This window comes from Rhinolophus hipposideros (assembly GCF_964194185.1).
Source record: "Rhinolophus hipposideros genome assembly, chromosome: 18".
NCBI lineage: Eukaryota > Metazoa > Chordata > Mammalia > Chiroptera > Rhinolophidae > Rhinolophus > Rhinolophus hipposideros.
In genome coordinates this window covers 37,124,964-37,151,225 of record NC_138064.1, presented here as the reverse complement: position 1 = coordinate 37,151,225, position 26,262 = coordinate 37,124,964, and the positions used below count along the sequence as shown (strand labels likewise).

General features: G+C 36.7%; 1 protein-coding gene across 23 annotated transcripts in view; it reads left to right on the top strand.

The window, feature by feature from the left end:
- Positions 1 to 26,262, top strand: part of ADAM22 (ADAM metallopeptidase domain 22) — a 238,272-nt gene that overhangs the window by 132,451 nt on the left and 79,559 nt on the right. For all 23 annotated transcript variants that reach the window (XM_081079324.1, XM_081079333.1, XM_081079329.1 and 20 more), the window contains exon 4: positions 420 to 486. In XM_081079324.1, the coding sequence (XP_080935450.1) occupies positions 420 to 486 (67 nt within the window). The remainder of the gene's footprint in view (positions 1 to 419; positions 487 to 26,262) is intronic.

The following is a 26,262-nucleotide window of genomic DNA, read 5'->3' as shown; positions in this document are numbered from 1 at the left end:
TGCATGTAACATATCAAGACATACATGGTAAGGTATAGTAACAAATTAAAACAATTTGATAAACAGCTAAAGTAAAAAAGGGAAGAATAAGATGTCTTAAAAATAATGGTGTGCTTGTGGTAGTTTCCTAGAATTTCTGTGCTAGATCTGTGGAATCAGCTCTGCTGAGCGATGGGGTGACAGGTGGTTTGTAGTTTAGTCAGTTCAACCTTATACCGTGTGTGTGTGTGTGTGTGTGTGTGTGAGAGAGAGAGAGAGAGAGAGAGAGAGAGAGAGAGAGAGAGAGAGAGAGAGAGAGAGAGAGAAACCTATATTGTTTTAAAATTTGGGTTAAAGAATTATTGAAACTGTAAACTTGATTTTCAAATGCTTTACATTTTCAAGGTCCTCTTTAATCATCATTTCTTTTGTTGTTGCAGTGATTTGCTGTCCTCTGAATATGTAGAGAGACACATTGAACATGGAGGGAAGACTGTGGAAGTTAAAGTAAGTCAAGTTTTCCTCCCTCTGGGACAAGTGTTTTCAGAATCTTTTAAAGATTGAATATGATTTTAATTTTCACTGATTCTTCTAATGTACAGTTTTGGGGTTTTTATATTTAAGAATTTATCAGGAAAGTGTATTACCCATATGTAGAAAAAAGTAAAATTTTCAGAAAAATAATTCTTAGTATTCTGTAGGAGTTATTGGAGTTATGTTTTATGGAATTAATATAGCTGCAAGTGGTTCTTGATTCTTTTTTTGATTATATCACAGAAAATAATTTCTGAAATTTGCCTTTAAGGTTAGCACTTAAGAACCAAGAGAACCAAGAGGTGAAATCTTGGGTCCAGGGTAGGTACATGGCTTTGCATGCAGTTGGGAATGACTTTCCCTAGTAAAATTATGAATTTATTAGATCAACTGGGAAGTCCCAGGGAGTTGTAAATCCCCGGAGACAGAAATCTCAGGATATTGTTTCTTGTCGGGTAAATTCGGAAAGGATTACACACAAATAAAAGCCTCCTCCAATTATAGGTATAAGAATGTGTGTGTTTTTCCAGTCTGCTGCTGCTGTAAGCTGAGGGCATATGAGACCAGACTTCACCAAAGGGTTTCTTTAAGTTCCTTCTTCAATAGGTTTAGTATAGTGAGTATTAGCTAGTTGTTTATTTTCTTTTGAATGTGTTCAGACTATCTATTCTGCCATGTTAGAATTATAATGCCATTTGTGTGTATTTGCTTTTTTTCTGATTATAAATTTGATACATACTCATTTTAAAAAGCTTATAAGTAGAGAAAAAGGAAAAATCACCCTTCAACTCATCACTGAGGTAAACTTTGTTTTCATTTTGTTGTATTTCCCTTCAGTGTTGTTTTATCCAATATTTGTAGTTTTATTTTTTTATGTAGCTAGTATCATACATATCTATAACATTGTATCTTGCTTTTAAAAGTAAACATTGTATTATATTGTAAACATTTTCCCAAGTTAGTTTCTTTTAAAGCTTATGTTCACTGCTTTTCAAGTATATTGCCATCATAAAGCTTTTTATTCCTATTAAACTCTATATCAGTAAATAACTAAAATAGATTATATTATTCTGTTCAAGAAACAACATGAAGAGAACTGGGTTTTTCAATTATATGTGAACCAAAAGAAAACTTTATTATGGAAAATTTCCAACATATACAAAAGTGAAAGGAATACTATAATGAACTCTCACATGCCCATTATCCAGTGTCAACAGTTATAAATATTCTCTCTCTCTCTCTCTCTCTCTCTCTCTCTCTCTCTCTCTCTCTCTCTCTCTTTCTTTCTCTTTCTCTTTGTCTCTCCCTCCCTCCCTCCCTCCCTCGTATTTAAAAGAAATTCCAGACATTGGGACATTTTCACAGTAAATGTGTCTTTATACTTCTAACTGATAAAGATTTAAAACAAAATCTGCAAATTTAAAAATTCCAGCCCCTCCAGAAAGTTATTCTAAACTTAAGGTTGACTAGTAGGACGGTTGACTGATTTGTATCACTGCCTTTCTGCAGAAAGGATATCAGGATTCTTCTAGATATGACAGAAGAATGGAGCCATTTTGCTCACAGTTGAAAAAAAAATGACCTAGATTTATAATCTCCAGGCTCTTTTTATTTTTATCCCTGTTTGTTTAGCTTTGCTTCTCTATTTTATATGATGCTTTTCTGAATGCAGACTGTGTCTTATTCCTTTGTTAAATTAAAGATGAAAGGAAACAGGCAGTTGACTATTTCCATTTAAGTCTATAAGTGGAATGATGAAATGCAAATATGAGCACTGAGGATGGATCCAGCAAACAGCCTTCTGCTGTCTCCACAGTAATATCCCTTTTCGGGAAACTTGTACTTAATCAGCGAAGTGTACTTCCCTCTGAGGCCATTGGCTCCATGGGTATATGTAACACCCCGAGCACTGACTTGACCACACAATCTTTGCTGATTTTCCAGCCTGATAATTGCATTTTTTTTATTGATGGTTTTACCTAACCCCCAAGTTTGTCAAACCAGGGAAAAGATAAATCCAAAGTTCATTCAAACCCTTGGCCCAGAGAATGCTTCTTCTTTTAAGAAAACCACTTTGATCTCACCCATCACCTCCATTTGTTTCTACTTCCTTTAAAAAAATGGACGAGGGAATCTAACTCAAAATTCTTCTCTGGGTTGTTCCTCACCCCCCCCCCAACCCCCAACCAGAAACCACATTGAAAGTGCTAAATCCTCCCCATCAATCCAAAGTCAGCAACCAGTTATTTTCCTACTAGTTCCCTTGTTTCTTCTTGTCCTCTGTGCTTAGCTTTTTGGGGTATTTCCTTTTTATGTGGAATCTGTTAGTTTTCCTTTCTTTACTAATGACTCATAATTTTCTTAAGCTTTTCTTTTCACTATATATTATAGTGAGTGAAGAAATTGTAAAATTGTAGCTTTGTTTTTTTGGACTTCTCTCTGATCTTCTGTATTAGTTTGCTAGGGCTGCCATAAGAACATACAACAGACAGAGTGGCTTAAACAACAGAAATTTATTTTCTCACAATTCCGAAGGCTAGAAGTCCAAGATCAAAGTGTCAACAGGGCTGTCATCTTCCTGTGTTTTCACCTGGTATTCCCTCTGTGTGTATCTGTGACCCAGTTTCTTCTTAGAAGAAACCCAGTCATACTGGATCAGGGCCGGTACCTAATGCCTTTATTTTTAATTTAATTCTTTAAAGACTCTCTCTCCAAATATAGTTACGGCTGACATACTGGGGGTTAGGATGCCAACATGTGAATTTTAGAGCAATGCAAGTCACCTCATAACAACTTCCCTAAGAGCCCTGTGAATTTTTTAAAATTGGCTTTTCTCCTGAGACTGAAGTAAATGAAAAGGTATAAGGAGATCAAAGCAAAACTCTATATGTAAGAACATTTTTTGTCCGTTGGCACAAACACGATCCTATTTATCTTGAGGATGCAAAATTAAAATCAGCATCATTATCAAATCAGATTTAAACACTGACTAGAAACCAGTCTAGTAAGTGTCTCTGCTCATGTGTCATGGAACCTTTTATTTGTGAAAATTCAGGTGCAATGCGTTTGATTTAAGGGTGTGAGTATGAACGTGGGAAAAGGAATACATTTGCATGAAGAAAATACATCATAGCTGTATTGGTGAGTCTTTTATATTTTAAAAGATTTTATTTTTGAAACCTTTTAAATTGTAAAGTACACACTGATGCAGAAATTGCTAAGGGTGAACACCCTATAACCACTATCCAGTTCAAGAAATACGGCTCGCCAGCAATTACATGTGCTGCCTCCCAAAGCCCAGCGCCCTCCTTGTTCCCTAGTGAAACTTGGAAACCATGTCCTGACTCTTAAGGCTATCATTTTCTTACTTTTGTTCATAGTTTTATCCCCCAAGCATGTGTCCCTGTGGTTTCTTTTTCTTTCTTTCTTTTTTTTTTTACGTTTTTTAAAAAAAGTCTTTTTTTTTTTTACGTTTTAAAAATTACGTTTGAATCCTTTGGTTTCTCCTTATCTTTCTATTTTTTTTTAAGTTATCCTTACCAATTTATTTGTGCAAGAAACCAAATTGTTTATCCCATGCAGTTCCTGACAATCTGGATTTTGCTGTCAGTTGCAATTTTATATTTAGAGTAACATGAAATACATTTTAATGATCTTTCCTTAAGATAATGATTTGTTTTATCTGCAAGACAGTCTATACCTCATTGAAGGAAGTTTTATCCAGGTCAGATTGGTGCTTAATCCTATTAAAATGTTCTTTAAATGTTGCGAAGATAAAGGCTTTAAGCAAAAATAAAATAAATAAATATATATATATTATATATATATATATATAATATATATATATATATATATAAATGAACATAGTGATCTCATCTCCCATTTACAATTATTTCCAATTCATTTAAAAATTAAATTTTAAATTTGTCTCTTAGTTCTGGGAGAACTTTTGTGTGTTTGATATAAACTTTAAGAAGAATTTAAACATAAAGCCTCCGCTAATTAGAATACCTTGCATCCAAACTTTTTAATATTTTGATTGTGGAGAACTATGGCTTCGGATTCTTAAGATAAAGGATCATGCCATTTGCTGTTAGTGAGTATGTGCGTGTGTGTCTGTGTGTGTGTTGAAGTTGAAAACTGCCAGTATTCTGGTTAGTTGAAGTTTCTAGTTATATAGCTCTAGTTAATAAGTATTATAATACTAATAATGGTAATTGCCTACATGTATAGCTCATTATGGGACTGGCACACACATTTATGTATGTTAAATCCTGAAAAGAACATCTGATTATAAATGTAACTATGTATTATTCCACTTTACAGAAAACTGAAGCATAGAGAGGTTATATAACTTGCTGAAAGTAACCATGATGAGTGGTCGAGCTGCAATTTGAATTTGGGTTATGTAACTCCAGAGCTGATTCTTCTACCATGTTATGTACCATATATTTTATACTATACAAAATAGGATAGTCATAAAAATTGACATGTATTTTATTTAGACCTATTACATACAAATCTCATTCATTCTGGAGGTACCTAACAATAACTCATTTATAGTCTAATCTTTAAACTGAAATGGTTGTCTACTTAAAGAACTTTTAGCTGTTTCTCTCAAATTTGGTTTTGCATCTGGGTAGCTTTTCTGTAACATCAGTTGCCTTGGACAAAATTGGTAAAGAGGCACTCCACTATCAAGCCAGTTTTATTTTTTACATCTCAGGAAAATAGCCATAGTAAGAGTTGTAAAATGCTAGGAGAAGAATTGTAAATCCTTTGTATTATATATACCAGGAATATGTATAGATGGGGCTAGGGGGCAGATTTCATTGGGGTCAAAAAGTGAAAGTGGACATCTTGATAGAGATATGATTTATTATATTTATTGCCATTGAAAGATCATGTCCAGTTATCAATATTATTAACCATTTTTTTGTTAAATTATTTGATGTCTTTTGATAATAATCAAAAGTAATAGCTGTTGAGTGTCTTTTTTATTAGCTCAAATTATTTCAAAATGACTGTATGTGAGCATTCCCAACTTGTCCTTGGATTGGCATCCTAATCCTTAATGATGGGTGTGTTCAGAGACACCCATTATACAGTATTGACTTTTGCCTGGCAATTAACTGGTTACTATGCATCACTAAATTGAATTGAGACACTCGTGGATCTTTGTCTCAAAGTCTTAATTATGTCCATAGTGGCATTAAGAAGATGGATAAGAAAGCAAAGGACTGTGGGTCAAGGTTGAAGCCTAGACTTGGGTAAAGGAATTGTAGAGAGGCTGTGTGTTAGAGGAGAAAGTGCCCACTTAAAAGTGGGAGAGGTTATTAGGCCTCTAGGGAACCATTTACTCTGATGGGATGGTGGTGTAAGTTTCATTATAAAATATTTTATAGGCAAACTGAAATGGCCACTGTCATACTGGGAACAGTATATCAGAGAAGGTGATATAGAAACACGGAGATAAGCCTGAGGTGTTTCTGCAAAATAGTTTTTCTCCTGCGGTAACATCCATCTTCCTTCCCTGGGGTGGGAGCTCAATGAATGATTTCTAGCTTAGCATGGTACTGTCTCCCAGCAGGCCTCTGTGCTACAAGCAGAGTCCCTGGGTTCCTTTTGCACTCATTTTTCTAAGTCGTATTTCCAACCTGAATCTTTTGTTGTTTCACCCAACGAATGTATAAACAACATTTTCTTGTCAAGAAAATGTTTTTCTTTTTCTTCATTTTCTTTGTCAAGAAAAGAAATGCTAGTGGAGGATAAGTGTAAAAAAGCACTTAGAAAATTTTGAATATGGTGACTATCAGAATAGCAGATACCTCCCAGGCTTATGCTAAGTTTGTAGCTCCCATAAGCCTGAATCACATCCATAGACAATTGCTTGAATTGTAATCTTGAATTGTATTCCAGCTTTTTCATGTCTCCTTTTCTAGATTTTTCCAGGAGGAACATAATTCTCAACAGTTGAGTACTGTAAAAGATGCACAATATGTTCTTAAGATTATCTTTTAGGATGTTTAGTTTGAAAAAACAACCCCACAAATAATTACATGGTGCTATAAAATATTGTGGACTCCTTTCTTCAGTAAAAAAATGTTCTTAGTTTGTCATTAGTCACAGCATTTAGTTTATTTAAAATGTAGGTTATAGTTTAGTGACTGCATTCTCTTTTCTTCTACCTCTTCCTTTTTTGTAGTGAGAGTATCTTAACATCTCCTTTTATGAGACACAAATTTTTCTCGAGTTCATTGCATATGACTGAATAGTACATAAATGCTTAAACTGTTTACGTTTTTGGCCATGAGAGCCCCAAAATAGCTATTAAACAGACAAAGTGTCATTATATGTATTTATTGCAGCAGAAACGATGAACAAAGGTGTTAATCTGCTTTTGCTTATCCTGGGTATCTAGTTTCCTTATTGATTCTCAAAAATTGCATTACCATGCTGAATCTTGGTTCTTTCTATAGAAGCAAGAAGAGTAATTAAGAAGAAAAGAAAAACCAGGTGTTGGTATGCAGCAAATTTTTCTGCATGCATTAATACAAAGCCATCATACCATTGCATCAATGATGAATCTTCTGAAGCAGAGACTTGCATGTTTTTTCAAATAGCTTTTAGGTTAGCTTTTGTTTTTGAGTCTGTTTTTGAGATGAAATGCAAGCAGCCACCCCTGTTGCCAAGTAATCTATTCAAAGGTTTTTTAAAACCTCGTTTTCCTTTTTTTTAGGAGAATATTGCAGCAACAGCTTTTCTCTTCCAAAATGCCTTTCTTATTTACAACTTTCCCTTATATTTGAGAAACATGCTTTCTATCTTGAATTCTCACTATAGCAGCTCTTTCTGAGCTGTTTGAATATGGGAATAATGCTTTGTCAACTAGACGGGAATTAAGTCACATGGCCTGGGAAGATGCTTTTAGAAAGGATTTTTTTTTTGAAACAGATCTATTTATAGAAATTGTTATCTAAGCTCTTCGTTTTATCACTCTTAACGTCAGGTTGAAGTTTCAGGCATTTTCTGAGCCTCCATGGAGGAGGCCTTTAGCCAGTAAAGAAATTCAGGGAAGTGCATCTTAAGGCAGAGGGGTAGATTATCAATCAGACACCCTTAGTTGGTCCTTTGAGGGGCTCCTGCTGCCATGTGAACTGGGATATATATTTTTAACAGCTATATATTTAACTGGGATATAGCTATGTATATAACTGGGATATATATTTTTAACAGGATATATATTTTATTGAGGTATACTTCATACACCATAAACTGAAGTGAGTTTTGGTCTTTTTATGTATATTAGGCAGTCCAGATTCTTTAACTGAGTATGTGTAAATAGAGTTAACTAAAACTATCACAGTCAATGAAGCAATGATAGGAATATTTAGCAGATACAACTTGCCGTATATTAGATCTGTATTTATGTTCTTCTCGTGGCACTTTCTGGGAGATTTAGGTTAAGGACTCTCACCACTGAACGTAAACTCTAGGGCATTATGTCGGAAACCTTGAGGCGCAGGTGTCACGGTTGTGATACGGGCATGCAGGTACCTCACCAGGTTCTCTTTGTCAGAGGGGAGTATTTCAGATGTCATAGCTATGGGCATGATACCTTTTTACATTAATAAAAAACATTAAACATAAAACATTCAAGTACATAACTTGGAGAAATTTCTTTTCAAGTCCGTACCCTGAAACAATTTAGCCATGACTTAACATCGATCTGATTAGTAATAAACTAGAATGATTTAAAAAATAGTGATTCATGTATTTTCCTTCTACATGGATATGTAATTGTTAGCTGTCGCTAAACTAGTTTTAAATTTTATTGTATTTAATGACTTCATTAGCCCCTAACTGCTGACATAAATGATTTTTTTAAACCTCAGGATATAAGGGTCCTACAAGAATAAGATGTAGACCTAAAAAATTAAATGTACAAGTAGGGTTAATCTTCTAGTAATTTAATAAGAAATTATTGAATTGAATTTGGGGGATGGTGGGGAGATTCAATTCCAGGATCTTCTGAGTTGGAGATGATTCTGTAATTGCAAATAGGGCCTGCACCGGAAACCTTGTCCTTTGGGCCCTGTGGGTTTGAGTTGCTGCCCATTTTTAAATACTTTGATTTTTAAGTAGTGAGTTATATCAGAAGGAGAGCTCATTAATTTTCTCTGTTGTTAATAATATTGTCACAGAAGTATTTTAAATTCTGAACAAAAGCATAGTTGGAAAAACCATATACCTGATGGTTGGTGTAAGGGAGTCCTAGTGAGTTGGTTTCCTTGATAATTACTATATGTTGCCATTTTGTAGAAGGACTATGGTTTCATTTGCTATCTATTAACTCAGACTGCAAGACTGTCTGATTGTAGGGGCAGAGAGCTGCTGCCAGTGGTTCCATGCTAGTCACTTGGAAGAATTAACTTCTTACTAATTGTCCTTCCTTGAAGCTGTGACTGCCATGTTCTCTCCAACGAATGAAACCCTCACCTTAATGGAATTAAAAACTATAATGGCTTGCGGCGCTTCTGTTTTATATCATTCTCAAATTTTTGTATTTTTTGCAAATAAATGACTGTTATACCCCATAGAGGCTTATTTTGCCCTTATGGATTTCCTGTTTTGTACAATCTCTGCCTCTTCGAATCATATTGATATCCCGATGGGATCAATATTGGTAACTGGACTGAGGAATAATAAGGGTAGAGCTACTAGTAGCAGTTGGAGAAACAGCAAACACTTATATGGCGCTTACTACGTATGTGCCAGGGACTAGTCTACTAAGTGTTTCACGCATGTTCAGTCCGTTAGTCCTCCAGTAGTACCATCGTTATTCTCATTTTGTAGGTGAGGAAACTGAGCACAGGAAGTTTAACTTGCACAGGAATTTGAAGCCAGGCAGTCTGGTCTCAGAATTCATGCTATTATCCACTATAGTCTAACTTCTCTGTGGAGTGCAAACAAATAATCATTATAGCAGAGGACTTGGAAAGCAGATATTTAAGTTTCAGCACTGAAACTCACCATTTGCAATTATACCATCTTCGTTAGCAGTTGTTGCAGTAAGCCATGAATTGAAGATGTAATTGTTTGGTTCAGATGAGTCTTGATTATTCTAAATATAAAGTTTCCATTATTCTAAAGAAAACCAAATACCTTCTAAGGAAGCCCTGTTTTTGCAACCATTTTTTCTTGGTGTTTATTTTTAGTCCTTTGTTCTCCATACAAGTGAGACTGAGGATTGTTCAGTACAGGGCATAGCCATGGCTTCTAAACTGTAACCATTTGAAATAATGTTGCTGTTTTGCACATGGCAAACACATGGCTCAGTTCTTCTGCCCATCATTGGCCTATGTGTAAATTTTTCTGCATCTGGAGGAAATGTGAAGTTTTATGGACAAGAATAACTAAGCTGAAACATATCATCGTCCTGCCAGAAGACTAGAAGATACTTGGTTGTATCCCTGCCAAGGTATACCCATCCCCCTCCACATCCCCAACACACACACAGACACACACACACACACACACAGAATAAAAGAGCTACACAGATCTAATAAACTGATGAAATGTTTCTTCTTACATGTAACAGTTATTTCAGGTATGTCTCATAACTTTACTTTTTATCCACCACTGGTCATCTATATAGTATCTTTTTAATGAGCTGGACAGTGTGTGCATTTCCCCCTGGCAGGCTTCTGCAGACATATGCTCCCTTTCCATCTTGTAATCAGTGTGATTTCAGAAAGGTTTCAGATTTCATGATTTAATTCGCTTTGCATTATAGAAAAAATTCTTTGGGGATTAAGTAAACTTTGCGTTCCCTGAAGCAAGGACTGAAGCAAGGTTGTTCAAGGTCCATCATCATGTATAATGCATCAGCTGCCTTAATGGCATTGATGATTGCAAACTCGTCTTAACTCTGTACCCTGAAGAAAATATATTGGCCCATTACTGGTTTATACAGGTCAGGTATCTTAGTGCTGGGAGTAAGGAAAAATGAAAAGTGACAGCTGGTGTCAGCATGAGTTCTGTTTGTAAGCTCCATTTGTAACCTATTTGAGTAGAAAGTCCTCTTTAGTTTCTTGCTAGTGTAAGATTTATTTTTTCCATTCACTATCTAAATTATTTCATCTCTTAATATTTAAGATATTATGCATAAACTTGAAAAGACATGTTCAGCTATACATTTTTTTAAAAAAATTAAAGTACCACTAAGGGGTATTTCTATGTACAGAACCAATTAACTATTTTATACTAGACTATTATTTTAATTCTAATTACAGAACTAATCTTTTCATTATATAACAGCTTATGCAAATCTGTTGCAAATTTTTTTGAAATTCAGAGAGCACTACTATAGTAATTATGACTGAACATGGATGTGTTGTGGAAGTTGTGGACGTGTTGTTTTTTAAAATTTGAAACTGGTTTGAAGCAAAAAAATCACAACTTTTTCCCCTGGCATTGTCCCTAACTATGTTACTTTCTTACTCATTTGTAAAAAGTTTTTATTTTTGGTGAATAAACGGCCACTGTAAAAATAGAAACAGGTAATAATGACCAGAGAATAAGTACCTGTTATTGAGTGGTTTGAGTGTTTACCCATTTTGGGGGGGAAATTGATCAGGGCTCCAGTATCAGCTATCCGACATCATATTATAGCAGCCTTTGCCTCTATAAGGTGGAAAAGGAGGTCGATGCAGGTGGGCTTGATTATCCCCATGGGAAACTCTTACAAGTTTAAGCACATGGAGATTAAGTGACATTAGATACTTAGACAGGAAAGCTGACATTAGACATACGTAATAGAATGGGAAAAAAGCCCAAATTGTGAGATATCCTGCTTGTGTTTTTAGCCCGCTTTCATTCAATAGATATGTGTTGAGTACTTGCCATCAGCTCATGGATATCCCTAGGAACAATAGATGCTGCAGTTCTTGCCCTTATAAAGCTAGTAGTTTAGTAGGGTGTTAGCTTAATAAATATAACTACCAAAAGGTCTTCTTAAGTGATAGTTATGAGAGTGTGGTAAAGAGAAGTCCATGTTGTCCTGAAAGGATTTGATGGGAGATCCGACCTAGTCTGGTTGTTTCGGGAAGACTTCCTTGAGGAAATGATATTAATTCTGAAGTTTAAAAGATAAGTAACAAACAGGTGAAATTAGCTTTTCAGGCAGTGAAATTACATGTGCAAAGGCCCAGGGGCCTTGGTGCATGAGAGGAATAGAACAAAGTCAGAGAGGGTGGACAGACTAAGAGGTGAAGACAGTGGTACAAGAAGGAGAAAAACTAGGAGTTCAATGTTTGACCAGACCCTCAACTCAAAGAAATCAGGTGCACCCAAAAGGCAGCAAGACTAATTATGGCTTTGGACTTGACACATTGATTACTTTCTGCCTTTGTCTTCTCGTCCCTCAATAGTCTTGAAAATCTGGAAGTGGACCTGTAACTCTCTCTGGAAGGCAGAATGGTTGTTTTGGTAATTTTGAGCGCGGTCAATAGGTATTCCACATAGAAATTCCATTTTTGGACAGAGTCAGTGCTGTCTTCTTGAAGTCATGCTACTTTTCTGATTAAAGAAAATTTTTAAAAAAATTTCCTTTGCTAGTATTAACAGATGGAACTAGTTACTTCTCGTATTTCTAAGTCCAGGATAGATTTGGAGTTTGGAGGAAGTAAAACTTAGAGACTGAGAATGTTGTTGGGGCTAGACAGACCTAAATTCAAATCCTGACTCTGCCAATTAATATTCTTGTGGCCTTGGACAACTTACTTTTTTCTTCCCTGGGTCATTTTTCTCATCTGTTAAATGAGCCTAGACACATAGCCTAGAGCTTAGGGTATGGGAAGTGCTCCATAAATGTCAGTATTGATATTGTTATTACGAGCAAGTGGAAGTTTGTTTGTAAAGAAGTTCTGGCTGGGTGTTTGGTGGCTTCTACCCATTCTTACTGCTAGTTTCTACTCAGGACATGGGAAACATGTTGGGATCACTAATAGCAGTCCTTTACCTCTGCTTCACAATAAGGCAATTTTCTACCGTGTTTACCCGAAAATAAGACCTTGCCAGACCATCAGTTCTAATGTGTCTTTTGGAGCGAACATTAATATAAGACTGGGTCTTATATAATATATAATATAATATAACATCCGGTATTATATTACATTACATTACATTATATTATACCCGGTTTTATATTATATTAAAACAAGACCGAGTCTTATATTAATTTTTGCTCCAAAAGATGCATTAGAGCTGATGGTCCAGATAGGTCTTATTTTCAGGGAAACACAGTAGGCCCCCAGACTGTCAATTCCATGAGAAGTTACTCCGAAAGTAAACTCCCATGGAAACTTGTACTGTATACCTAGCACTTAGCTTAATGTGTATACCTAGAAAACAATAAAATCTGTCGAACAAAAAAATAAGTGAATGAATTAAACCAGGTGTTAGGAAATTGGGTGCTTTCTCCTGTTCACCCAACACTATGTGGAGAGTAGTTCACTGTGGATAGGTCTGGGAGAGCATATCATTCCCCCGCTATAAAAAGAGGCAGTGAAAAATAAAAACCAGGTAGCAAACCTTACTTCTGCTCACCTGATGCAGGCTTCATCCTGTGTGCTGAGGCTTATATTCTACATGTGTTCCTTCCTGAGGTGTTTTAGAGCCACTTCTAATTCAACATTAAATTTGAAGCCATGAGATTCCAGCAATTGACCTGTGATAAAAAAAATAAAAAATAAATCCTGTCATTTTGAAATATTTAAACCAAATTGAAAATTGAACAAAATATCATAACAGATATCCACATGTAGATTTAACATGTCAATATTTTGCCATATTTTCTTCAAAACCTTTTCTGGTTCTTAACGTCTACTAATTCTTTATCAGCATATCTGTTATGTCATTTCTATTATACTTTATTCATACCTTTACTTTTACTTGATCAATCTTGTTAGAGTTTTTTTAATACATTTTTTTTCAAAGAACAAGCTTTACTTTCATTTCTAATGGTTACTTTCTTTTACTTAAAAATTACATTTCATTCTTTTCATGACTCATTAAGTTAAATGGTGACTTATTCATTGATCTTTCTTCATTTCTATAAGCATATAGGAATGTAAAATTTACTGTTTGGTACCATTTTAGCACCATCCTAGAAGTTCTGATTACCTAGATTGTTTTATTGTCCATATACATATTCTGTAATTTATACCATGACTTTTATATTATTTTTAAATTACTGATTTTTAGAAATATTTTTTAAATTGTTTAAAATGTTTGTATTTAACATTTAAAAACTTTCCAAACATATGAGCATCTTTTGTTGTTCGTTTCTACTTTTATTCTTTTGTGGTAAGTGCAGTGTACAAGATAACTGATTCCTTGGAATTTGGTTTAGTATTTAAAATAAAAAAAAATTGGATTTTTATAACTAGATTGTAAATCATGGAATCAGAAAGAACTTCAGAGACCACCTAATTCAACTCCGTCCTCTATTTTATAGGAAAATAAGTAAGGAAAAAAACATGACAAGTGATTAACCTACGCCCATAGAAACAGTTGCTGGGGGGAAAAAACAATTTTTTCAGTCTTATGTTACTTTTTAGTCAGATACAACCTTAAATACTAGTTTGCCTCCCTGAGGGACATTGTTTGAGAAGTTCCTCCTCAGTAGTCCAACCCTTTGTTTGTACCTTTATTTTTAAATTATTTACCTTTATTAAATTAATTGGGGTGACATTTGTTGATAAAATTACATAGATTTCAGGTGTACAATTCTGTAACACATTATCTATATATTGCATTGTGTGTTCACCACCCAGAGTCAGTTCTCCTTCCATCTTCCATCACCATCACATATTTGATCCCTTTTACCCTCTTCTACCACCCTTCCCCCTTTACCCTCTGGTAACCACTAAACTGTTGTCTGTGTCTATGAGTTTTTGTTTGTCTTATTCATTTATTGCTTTCAGTTTTAAATCCAACATATGAGTGAAGTCATATGGTTCTCGATGTTTTCTATCTGACTCTTTCACTTAGTATGATAATCACAAAATTCATGTATATTGTCGCAAATGGCACTATATCATTTTTTCCATTGTGTATATATACCACATCTTCTTTATCCAATCATCTATCGAAGAAGATTTGGTTGTTTTATGTCTTGACCACAATGAATAATGCTGCGCTGACCATAAGGGTACATACATCTTTATGGATGTTTTCAGGTTTTTTTGGTGGATACCCAGAAGAGGGATTGCTGGGTCATATGGTAATTCTATTCTTAATTTTTTGAGAAACCTCTTGTTTGTACCTTTAAATCACTCCTGGACTAAGTCAAAATCATCCACAGAGGGGTAAAAAAAAAATGCACCACTGAGTACTTGTGATGAGTTCTTGAGCACAGTGTTTAAGGCTCAAGGTACAAGAGGGAAAAGAGATGTTACAAGGCAACCTTTTTTGGTAGCTGGAAATTTTCCCTGTTTATCCTTCTTCAAAGAAAAGAATGAATGAGAAGATGATACAATGGAGGTGAAATTAAATGAGGATAAGTTCATGGTGTAAGTGGAAAAAAACACGTCCTTTTTTTTCTTTACCTCAGACCCTCATATAGTTACATTTTCTTAAAAAAAAAAGAGTTAAAGAAAACAACAAAATTTTCTTTTCAGGTGGAATAAAACCCTTTTTCTTTTTTTATTTTAGGGATGCCAGATATGCTTTCATTTTGTGTAACTTCCTTCTATTCAATTATATTTCTTCCTGTTATAGTCAAACATCAATTACAAAATGAGATTTTAGGTAATACACATCTCTTATGCTAAAAAATTCATATAGAGCAATGCATTTAAACTTCTATTATTTGTATAAAGATACAGTTATGTGGTGGTTTCCTGGAAAGAGTTATAATTTCATGGGTTTGTAATTATATAGTCATTGTTTGTGGTCCACATTGATTTTCCCTTCTACCAGTTTAGAGCTGCAACTCAGAGAACCTGGTAAGTACCCTCTCTGTATTACAGGGATTTGTTGCCAAGCTGTTTTATGGGAACCTAAATATTTTTTTTTTTGGTGGCCTGATAAGAGATTGTTGTATTAATGGGTCTGTAGTGATTACCTGATAGCTAAAAAAAAAAATTCCTCTTGTCTATTCTGTGATTAAAAAGCAATTTGGGAAGCTGTGTTTGACTTAATAGAATTGGAGAGTTTTTATGTAAAAATAATGACCAGTATTTTTAAATGAAGTTATGGGAAACTAGAATGGTTGGCTAGAGGTAATTAAGATAAAGGTTAATCTTATTAGGTGAATAATGCTGTAGTAGACACCTCCAGTTTATTCCACTGAACCAAGTTTAGAAGCAAAATCTCTGGATTATGAATATAAAAATTCACTTGTCATGTTCAAAGAGATAAGCTGTACTGTGTTGAATAGTGTCCCTTAACGTGATTGTCCCCTGGTACCTGTGAATGTCACCTTTTTCACAAATAGGTCTTTGCAAATGTAATCAAGTTAAGAAGAGATTGTACTGGATTAGGGTGGGCCCTAATGCAATAACTGGTGTCTTTATAAGGGGGAAGGTTACACAGAGAGACAGAGACGGGCATACAGGGAGAACACCATGTGAAGACAGAAGCTGAGATTGGGGATATGTTTATAATCCAAGGAACACCCAGGATTGTTGGCAACCATAGAAGTTAAGAAGAAGCAAGGGAGAATTCTTCCCTAGAGCCTTCAGCAGGAGCATGGCTCTGCCAGCACCTTGGTTTCAGACGTCCAGCCTCCAGAACTGTGAGAATAAATTTCTATTGTTTTAAACCCCCGAGTTTTTAATAATTTGTTATGGCAGTCCTAGGAAACTAATACAGAAGACATTTTAATTATATTATAACTAATATAAAAACAATTAGAGTATGTGCTGGAGGTGCCTGAGCCAACATACAAGAAGAAAGTCTGAACCTTTTGGAAATGCATTGCAGCTCAAAAGACCTTAAAAATTGCTCACTTAAGGTACTTGTGAGCTGTAACTCCTGGGAATCTATCATAGTTTTCAGACTTTGTTTTCCACAACTGGCATTACCCCAGGGAAATCAGTATAAGGAAAGACTCCTGCACAACCATAAAAATAGATTTTAGGCTCGCTGGGTCCCTGGTGGGCTTTTTTTTTTTTTTTAATTTGAGAGCTCAAAAGAAAATTATGGCCCGTCTATTTTCTGTGTGGTTCACCATCTTCCAATAAGACTAACTCTTTCCTTATCACTTTTATTTATATTCAGTGCCTTTCTAGTTCTGGTTTTTTCTCTTCTTGTGGAAACCTTTGCTATAATAATTTTTTTTTTATCTTTTCCTCTTCAACAGGAACCATGCATCTTTTAAATGAAAGCATTCTCTTTTTTGTCAGCTAGATTTGTCTACTTTTAGTTTTTCACATGTGTTTTGATTGATGACTATGCTATAAAACCCAAATGTTTATAAATGCATATGAAAATACTGCAGAGATTTTAACAACCACTTAGCTTTAGATGTTGGAATGAGCTAATAATTTGGATATTACTTGAACACTTGTACCCTGAAATGAGGTGGCAAACACAAATGTCCAAAAGTTTCAACCAGTAGTATAAATGAAAGATAGGCTATGTGTGATAAAATGAGCAATGTGTGCCTTATTCACCTTCAGCTAACTTTTGTCCTACAGGAAAATGGAAATGTGGGAATGGAGGCTCACTTTTAACAAATCTCCTAATTTTTAGGGGAAGATGGAAATTAAGTTTCAAGAACTGTGAAGGTCTGAGATTTTGTTTTATCCTATTTACGAGTTAAGAAGTTAGCCTGCTCAAATAGACATATGAAAAAATGCTCAACATCGCTAATCATCAGAGAAATGCAAATGAAAACCACAATGAGATATCACCTCACCCCAGTCAGAATGGCTTTCATCAACAAAACAAATAGTAACAAGTGTTGGAGAGGCTGTGGAGAAAAAGGAACTCTCATACACTGTTGGTGGGAATGCAGACTGGTGCAGCCGCTATGGAAGGCAGTGTGGAGGTTCCTCAAGAAATTACGAATAGAATTACCATATGACCCAGCAATCGCTCTCCTGGGTATCTACCCCAAAAATATAAAAGCATTGCTCTATAGAGACACGTGTACGCCAATGTTCATTGCAGCTTTGTTTACGGTGGCCAAGACATGGAAACAACCAAAATGTCCTTCGATAGATGAATGGATAAAGAAGTTATGGTACATATACACAATGGAATACTATTCGGCATTAAGGAAAGATGATATAGGAACATTTGTGACAACATGGATGGATCTCGAGAGAATAATGCTAAGTGAAACAAGTCAGACAGAAAAAGCAGAGAACCCTATGATTTCACTGATATGTGGTATATAAACCAAAAAGAACAAGACAAACAAATGAGAAACAAAAACTCATAGACACAGACAATAATTTAGTGGTAACCAGAGGGTAAGGGGGTGGGGGGTGGGTGATGAGGGTAAAGGGGATCAAATATGTGGTGATGGAAGGAGAACTGACTCTGGGTGGTGAACACACAATGGGATTTATAGACGATGTAATACAGAATTGTACACCTGAAATCTATGTAAATTTACTAACAATTGTCACCCCAATAAAATTAATTAAAAAAAAAAAAAAAAAGAAGTTAGCCTGCTGCAATTTCAGAGACAAAGGACTTTGTTAACTCACGGCCATGGCAGTACCCAGAGTGTCAGTATTTTCTTATATTACGAGCCTTTATGCCCAGAGAGTGACAGAGGAAAGGGCCAGGTGACACCTGTACACACAATGTATTGTTACTAGAGAGAAATTCCAAATTTAGGAAACCTGAATCTTTTCTAATAGGAAATAAACATGCTTGCCCTTTGCTCTAGAGAGAGATATCTTTCTTCCCAGTCTGTCCACTATACAAACATTCTTGAAAGGATAGTCCAGAACAATCTCAGGTAACAAGGAGTCCTAGATTTTTATTATAGCAGGTGTTATTGAGTAACCTTTCAGAATTAATTTCCATCAGTTATATTAAAAATGACATTTTAATCAGTCATTTAAATTAAACCTGATTATGTAGGGTAGTTTTTTTAAAAAAACTTTTGAAAATCTATAGGATTAAGTATTCACTTATACTCTTGATCCTAGAGTTATATTTTATAGCCTGGTATACTAATGAAACAAATTTTAGGGATCAGTATCTTTATTTTTCCAGGTATGGAAACAACCCCTTCAAAACACCTAAATTCTATTTATTATTGCCACCAATTCAAAAAAAAATACATATGACAACTAATGTAGTATGGTACTCTGGGTTGGATCCTGGAACAGAAAGAGGAAGTTAATGGAAAACTGGTGAACTCTGAATGGTCAGAGTCTAGTAAACTGTAATGTACCAATGTTAATTTCTTAGTTTTGACAAATATTTTCAGGTAATGTAAGGTGTTAATAATGTGCGAAACTGGATAATAGGTATACTAGAACACTTTTTACCACCTTTGCAACTTTTCTGTGAATCTAAAATTATTTCAAAATAAAGTCTATTAATGTTTTTAAAAAAGGGATAATTTTAGTAATAAAAGAGAAGGAAGGGACAGTTATGTAGAAATTAAATACATTTAGCTTTGTGAAAAATTGACTACATTGTACTTATTTTTCTCATTTTGGTGTGAACTGGTAAAAGATTTTGACATGCATTAGTATGATCCACAGATTGATTATTGGCCTTTGGAAACTGCCATGGCATAGCTTATTGAATTTTACTTTACTGTAAAATGAGATGAAAAATTATCTTTCTACTTTTCTTGTAGAGAAATGTAGAGCATGTAGAATCAGATACTCTTACACTTTAAACCTGAACAGACATTTAGCTTGTACCCCTTTTATGAATCCAGTCTAATTTTGTATAATTCCAGGTTATGAATTTTTGTCACGGTGGGTTAGTGGATCCTCTCCAACATAAGATTTAGCATTTCTAGGAATTTCCTTGATGCAAATGGCCCTACAGAGCCTCAGAATATTTCCAACTCAAAAATGCCTGAAAATGCCATTTCTCACTGTTGGGAGGGAGGGCCAAGGGTAGGAAGAGATTGCCAATTGAGAGGAAGTTGGGAGGAGGTTATTGTAGGCGAGCACCTCGTAGAACAGACTGTAGCCATGCAGCCACAAACGGAAGTCTCGGCAGGGTACAAGCCTGGGAGGATCCTGTGTGCAATACAGTTCAAGGGCAGGGCTGAAGTTCCTGCAGAGGTGTATAGCTTGTCAATCATGGCAACATTTTGGAATCATCTGGGCATATTTAAAAAATACCCAGGTCCCACTCTTAGAGGTTCTGATCTAATTCGCATGAAGTGAGGCTTGATATTTTTTAAACAGCTTCCCCCGTGAAACTCATGTGCACCCAGGGTTGAGAACTACTGTGCTAGAGTGGAGGTGGATGACTAGCATGAGCCCCAATCTGCAGGGCGGAAGGCCAGGCCTGGGATTGGGACCATGGAGAGGGGAGCGGGCTGTGGCTCAGGGAGCAGAGCACAGGGTTGCAGCGTTGGTATTTTGGTCTGAAAATGTCTGCCAAGTCCTGTCCCTTTCATGGTGATCACATCATGTGTATCTGCCTGTCATGCAAGGCAGCCTGCGGGGTCTTTGCTCCTGCTCCCCACATAAGAACGCAGGACATGGTGAGGCCAAAAAGGAACACCCACGGAGCCATAGGTAGGGGAGTCATATCGCTATATTCTCTCTGGCAGCATCCGCCTCTCTGCAATCCGCTCTTCCTAGCTCAGCCACCATCTTTTTGTTAGCCCCCATTTTCTGCTAGTATAGCCACAGCAGTTATATTAGTGGCCAGTGGCTCACTGGTTACAGCTGACGGCCAACTAGCCACAGCTGATGGCCATCCAAATGATAGTTGATGGCCATTTTCTACCTGAGCCAGCACCTTTCCATGTGAGGCCGAGAGCCTGGAAACTGCACTCCTGGCTCTGTCCCCACACTCTACTCCTACAGGTTCTCGCCTCACAATCTACGCCACAAGTGTCTTCCGCGAGGGGCCCTATGTGAGGAGCCCCTGGACACAGCCAGCCTCTCTGGACACAGCCAGGGTTTCTCAGGACACCACCAGTGCTTCTGGGCAGAGCCAGACTTCCTGGACTCAGCCAGAGCTCTCAGGGCACCGCCACTCTCTCTGGGCACAGCCAGATTTCCTGGTCTCAGCCAGGGCTCTCAGGGCACTGCCACTCTCTCTGGGCCTCTCAGGGTACTATGCTGGAATAACAGTGACTCACAGTCAAAGTGCTTACATATTCTCGATGGTGGCTGGTTGAGACATAAAAGCAAACATCCGCCAATTCCACTACATGGTGGTATGTTCCCAAACAGACAGTCAAGTGGTCCATTAAATTAGGGATAGAAGGCAATTCCCCATAGTCCAGAGTCATTTTCCAGGGCTGTCCTGGGGGTGAGGGATGACCTTGACTTCACCCACATCTCCCAAGGAGGACTCAGCAAGCGTTTCCTCCTGGGACTACATATCCTTCATCCGGGCTGCCTCAACAAGCACTTCCCAGCCCACAGGGCCACAACAACCTTTGCTTTCTCCAGCCTCTGTTGGTTGGGGAACTGTCCACATCTTTCCACCCCTCCACAGGGTTCCAGCTTTCCGGCAGCTGCTCTTCCTGGTTTTCCTGAGACTGAGTGTTCATACACACAAACTGTTCCACTGCCCTTCGGAGAGCTTTGGCCGGCACCGTACCCTGCTGGCTGCGCCATTTGTCGTGTGGGGCGGCCTGCGGGGTCTCTGGTCGCGCTCCCCACATAAGAACGCAGAACATGGTGAGGCCAAAAAGGAGCACCCACGGAGCCATGGGTAGGGGAGTCATATTGCTATATTCTCTCTGGCGGCATCCGCCTCTCTGCAATCTGCTCTTGCAGGCTCAGCCACCATCTTCTTGCTAGCCCCCATTTGCTGTTAGCGTAGCCACAGCAGTTATATTAGTGGCCAATGGCTCACTGGTTACAGCTGACGGCCAACTAGCCATAGCTGATGGCCATCCAATCACAGTTGATGGCCATATACTACCTGAGCCAGCACCTTTCTATATGAGGACGAGAGCCTGGAAACTGCACTCCTGGCTTTGTCCCCACACTGCCTGTGACTTTCATGGGTATAGCACTGAGTGACCCCCATCCTAGGAAACCCTTTGGTCCTAGGCTAAGCAGGGCTGTTGATCATTCTAGTGCTTTAATCCAGGCCAATGCATCCTGTGTGGTGCCCTATTACCAGCACCTCCGCTCTTCCTGGCTCAGTACATGGCTAAATTCTCACTGATTTTTATCTCACCTTTTACTTTCCATTTTGTTTCTGATAAAGCCAGCTGGTCTGGGGCCGGGGGGCGGGAGGGACAAGAAAAGACGTGGAGAAGAGCTGTGGCTGTTTACATTCTTTATGCTTCAGTAAAAATCTACTCAGGAACTAGTGTGGGATTTCAGTGAGCTCAGCAGTGAGGAGCTTTAGAACACAGAAGCAGGTGTAGTGTAAAGCAGTTATTCTCAAACTTTATAGAGTACCTCAAAATTGCTTGGAGCATTGGCTGAACCACAGGTGGCTGGGTCATGTCCCCAAACCTTCTGATTGAGTAAATGTGGGATAAAGCTTCAGAATTTAAATTTCTAGCAAGCAGATGCTTTGGGGCTGGAAACCACTTGTTTGAGAACCACCAGTGTCAAAAGACTTGACCTCAAAATGGTGTGAAGGTTCTGTCTCAATCTATTTTCTCACTAGTAAAACAATGAAATTTATATTTACCTCATCAGTCATCATGAAGTAGCCCATAAGTCACCATAATCACCAAGCACAATGCCCAGGATATGGTAGACACTTTCATTCTCTGAAAGGTCCCAGTATCTTTCTGATATCCTTTACATGGGGATGGTATGGTATTGTATTGACTATTGTAGGTTAATAATTCCAAGTACAATAATCAAAATCACCTGGAGATCATTCTGCTGCTCTGAAAAACCTGGGGCTCTACTTCGTTGGAGATTCTGTTTGCGTAGGTATGAGGGAAGGCCTGGGAATCAGATTTACAAAGCTCACCACAGTGACTCAGTTAGTTTTGGGAACCACAGCTACTGAGCAACAATTCTCTAGTACAGGGGTTCCCAACCAGTGCAACTTCACTGAATCATCTGGAACACTTAAAAGGATGCTGAAGCCTGCACCCCATCTCCAGAAATTATGATTTCCCTGTTTGGGGGTATGGCTTGGGCACTGGGATTTTAAAGCTTCCCAGGTAATTCTGATATGGAGCCAAGGTTGAGACCACTGCTCTACTGTATTCCTGCAGTAAGAAAAGCATGGAGTATTTGTTAAAATGCAGATTCTTGGTCTCAGCTCAGAGCTGCTTAAGCAAACTCTCTGGGCCAGAGACACAGTAATCTGCATTATTAGTCAATGGCCTGAAATGTTAGTCTTCACAAATAAGGCATATAATAATGAGAATCCTTGCTCAAGGGACACCATAGAATCCCTCATTGAATAAATATTCTCTGACTGCACATCTCTCCTATTTTTATGGCAGTTTTTATCTCATGGAATCCCCTGCATACTTTTGTGAAGCAGCGTGGGTAGATATTATTTCCATTTTATTGATGAGGAAAGTGAGATTCAGGGAGGTTTTCTCTCTAACAGCACTTTTGGGATATAAACATAGATCACGCTCATGTTCTTCCTTGAAAGAAAACCAAAATCTAGTGGGGAACTGAAGATAGAAACAGGAATGCAGGTGTAAAGAGAGGTAGTACAAATTAAAAGGAAACTCAGAGAAAGAGTGGTTAGTGAGAATTTGTCACGAGGAAGGAATCTGAGAAGGTTCTTTGGAGGAGGTGGCCCTGGCCCATCTGGAGCTGATAAAGTTGTAGCATTTCCTTTGAGGGTCTGGATGAAGGATAAATGATGACGGCCTTGCTGCTGGTTCTCTTTATTGAATTTTCATAGATTTTTATAAGCCAGTCTTGGTAACTGCCTTTGTGCTGTTTTTTAAAATCATATTTATAATAAATTCTGTTTTAAGATCTTTCTGGCTGATTAATAAAAGTGTGGTTTGTCTTTGACTTTTACAAGTAAATGATTATTTTGACTTACCAGAATAAAAATTACAATAAGCTTTTTGTCCATTGGGAAGATAAACCAATAGACATATGAACCATCATATAGTTCATTTCTATAGAGGGGGTAATTATTTTAGCTATAATGAATTAGCTGAAAATAAGCATCTGTACTATTATAACTATATTATTAAATCAAGGAGTATGAAGAAAGTTTCAGGGACAATTGATTTATTTCTGGAACAAAAGAGACAATAAGGAAAAAGCTGTGACTGGCAGTCAAATAAAGAGCCAAACTCTATTAGGATGTGCTGGCTTTTCTCTTTTCCTACAACATCTGTCTCAGATTATTATATATAATACCTACTTGCGTAAAGCATTGGTTCTTCATGAAAGTCATATGAAGATATGGAGAAACTTTATAATTCATAAGACTTGGGAAAGGTAGCTTAAATAGTGGTCTATTGAAATACACAATTTTTAATGAAATGCAGTTTATTATTTTCAAAGGTACATCTTTGAAAACAGATGTTAAGTGCAAAGAAATACAATTATATTTGCCTTTCAAAATAGCTATTAAAATTTTAGATGCACATATTCTGTGACCTAAAAGGGTCCACGTCTAGAAATCTATCCTACACATACACTGATACAAGTGAACAAAAAATATGTGAAAGGATGTTTGTTGCAATACTGTTTATGAATGCAAAAAAATGGAGACGATCTAAATGTCCATTAGTACAGGACTATTTAAATAAATTATTGTTCACTCCTATAATGAAATATGCCATCTTTGAAAGAATGAAGTTTTGATACAGAAAGATGTCAAGATTACCTTAAGAAAAAAATGAAGTGGCGGAACAGTATGAATAGTGTAAACCCATTTGTGCACCGAAAAGAATATCTATTTGTATATATACACTTTTCCTTAAATATGCGTAGACTACTCCTGACATGATGCACAAAAATCTGTCCCAAATCCTTACTTTTAAGGAAAAACTGCAGCCTGGGCAACTGAAGTGAATATTTTGTACTCTTTACCATGTACTGCCTGAAGTCTTAGAATTTTTTCCATTAGCATTTATTATTTTTAAAACAATGGCTAAAAATAACTATTAAAAATAAAATTATTAAATTTATTTCATTTATTTATTTTGATAGTTTTATACTATACTATATTTTTATAAATTGTAGAAGCCTTTTAACATTAAGACCTTTATCTGATACTCAGAAATTTTCAGGTATGTTAAATGAAAAAAAGCTCCATTACTTTAGTTCTTAGTTTAAATATTGATTGATAGTGAATAATCCCTGAAAAAATATCACAACACAAAAATTAATTTCCACCATTATTTAGAAAAATTACATACCGCTAGTTGAGAACCTCAAAATTTGCCTTTTAATAGCCCAAATTGAGAAGATTCTCCTCCTGGTGTTTATGCTTCTCTTGAAGTATCATGGAAATGTCTGATAATGAATCAACCATACTGAGTTCTTCACTTCATTTTCAGCGTTAGGCTTTTGTGCAGATGGGTCCTGGTCATATGTTGTTTTTGGATTGACTCCTATTTTTCAGAATCAGAAATTAGTGAAAGATTGTTTTCCATTATCAAATCATCTATTTATCCCTAAGATAATGGAGGATTGTTTTAAAACACAAATTCTTTGTTCTTTTTATGATTTAATATAACATGTTTCAAGAATTGATATTTTAAACAAAACTTTGGTAATTTATAAAATATTTCTTATATGCCTTTGTTGCTAACATATTTTCCCCACATACAGAGATTTGTCAACTTCTATTGTTCCCTAATCTGATACCGTAATTCTTGTGATTATCTTTTTTGTTTCTTCTTCTGTTTCTACTGTCTTTTTTCCCCCTACTATCTTTATATCTACTGTTCACTGTGTGTCTTAGACCTCAGGGAGATCTGACTGGGTTATTTAGTCACTGTCCAACATAGGGAAATACTTTTAGCTAGAAGTCTCTCTTGATCCAGGTCACATCATCAACTGTTGGCCTTTCATGTCTGGCCAATAGAAAGCTGGAGTGTTGATTTCTGGTCCAAGCAGATGTGTCCAGGAAGTCAAAATGGTTTTAAACACAATGACCTCTCTCATTCATTTAGAATCTAATCTTAGGGACAGTTCACTGGACCAACTCCCCAACAGAGGATATTTAACATTATGTTATATTTATTCTGAACCCTATTCAAAACATAAATTAAAACAAAAACAAATCCCCCGAAATCAGTCTAGGGGAATGCTTAGACTTGGACTATATAACCCACGGGTTCTGTGTCCAACCCATAAATAGTGCAGGGGAAGTGACACAGGCTTTGCATTACCATGTCCACACAAAGTTTGCATCCTTACTTGGCAACTTCCCAGGTGGCCAGCCTTGGCTCTCAGAGATTGACTTTCTGTGTAGAACAGAGAAAACAATATTTCTTTGTAGGATTGAAGTGAGGATTATGCATGTAAATTAAATACGACAATAATTGACACAGTAATTATAATAGCAGCAAACATTTTTATTGTGTACCAAGTGCCAAACGTTAGTCTAAGCCCTTTATGCATATTTGCTGTTTAATCGTCTATGAGATTATTGCTCCCA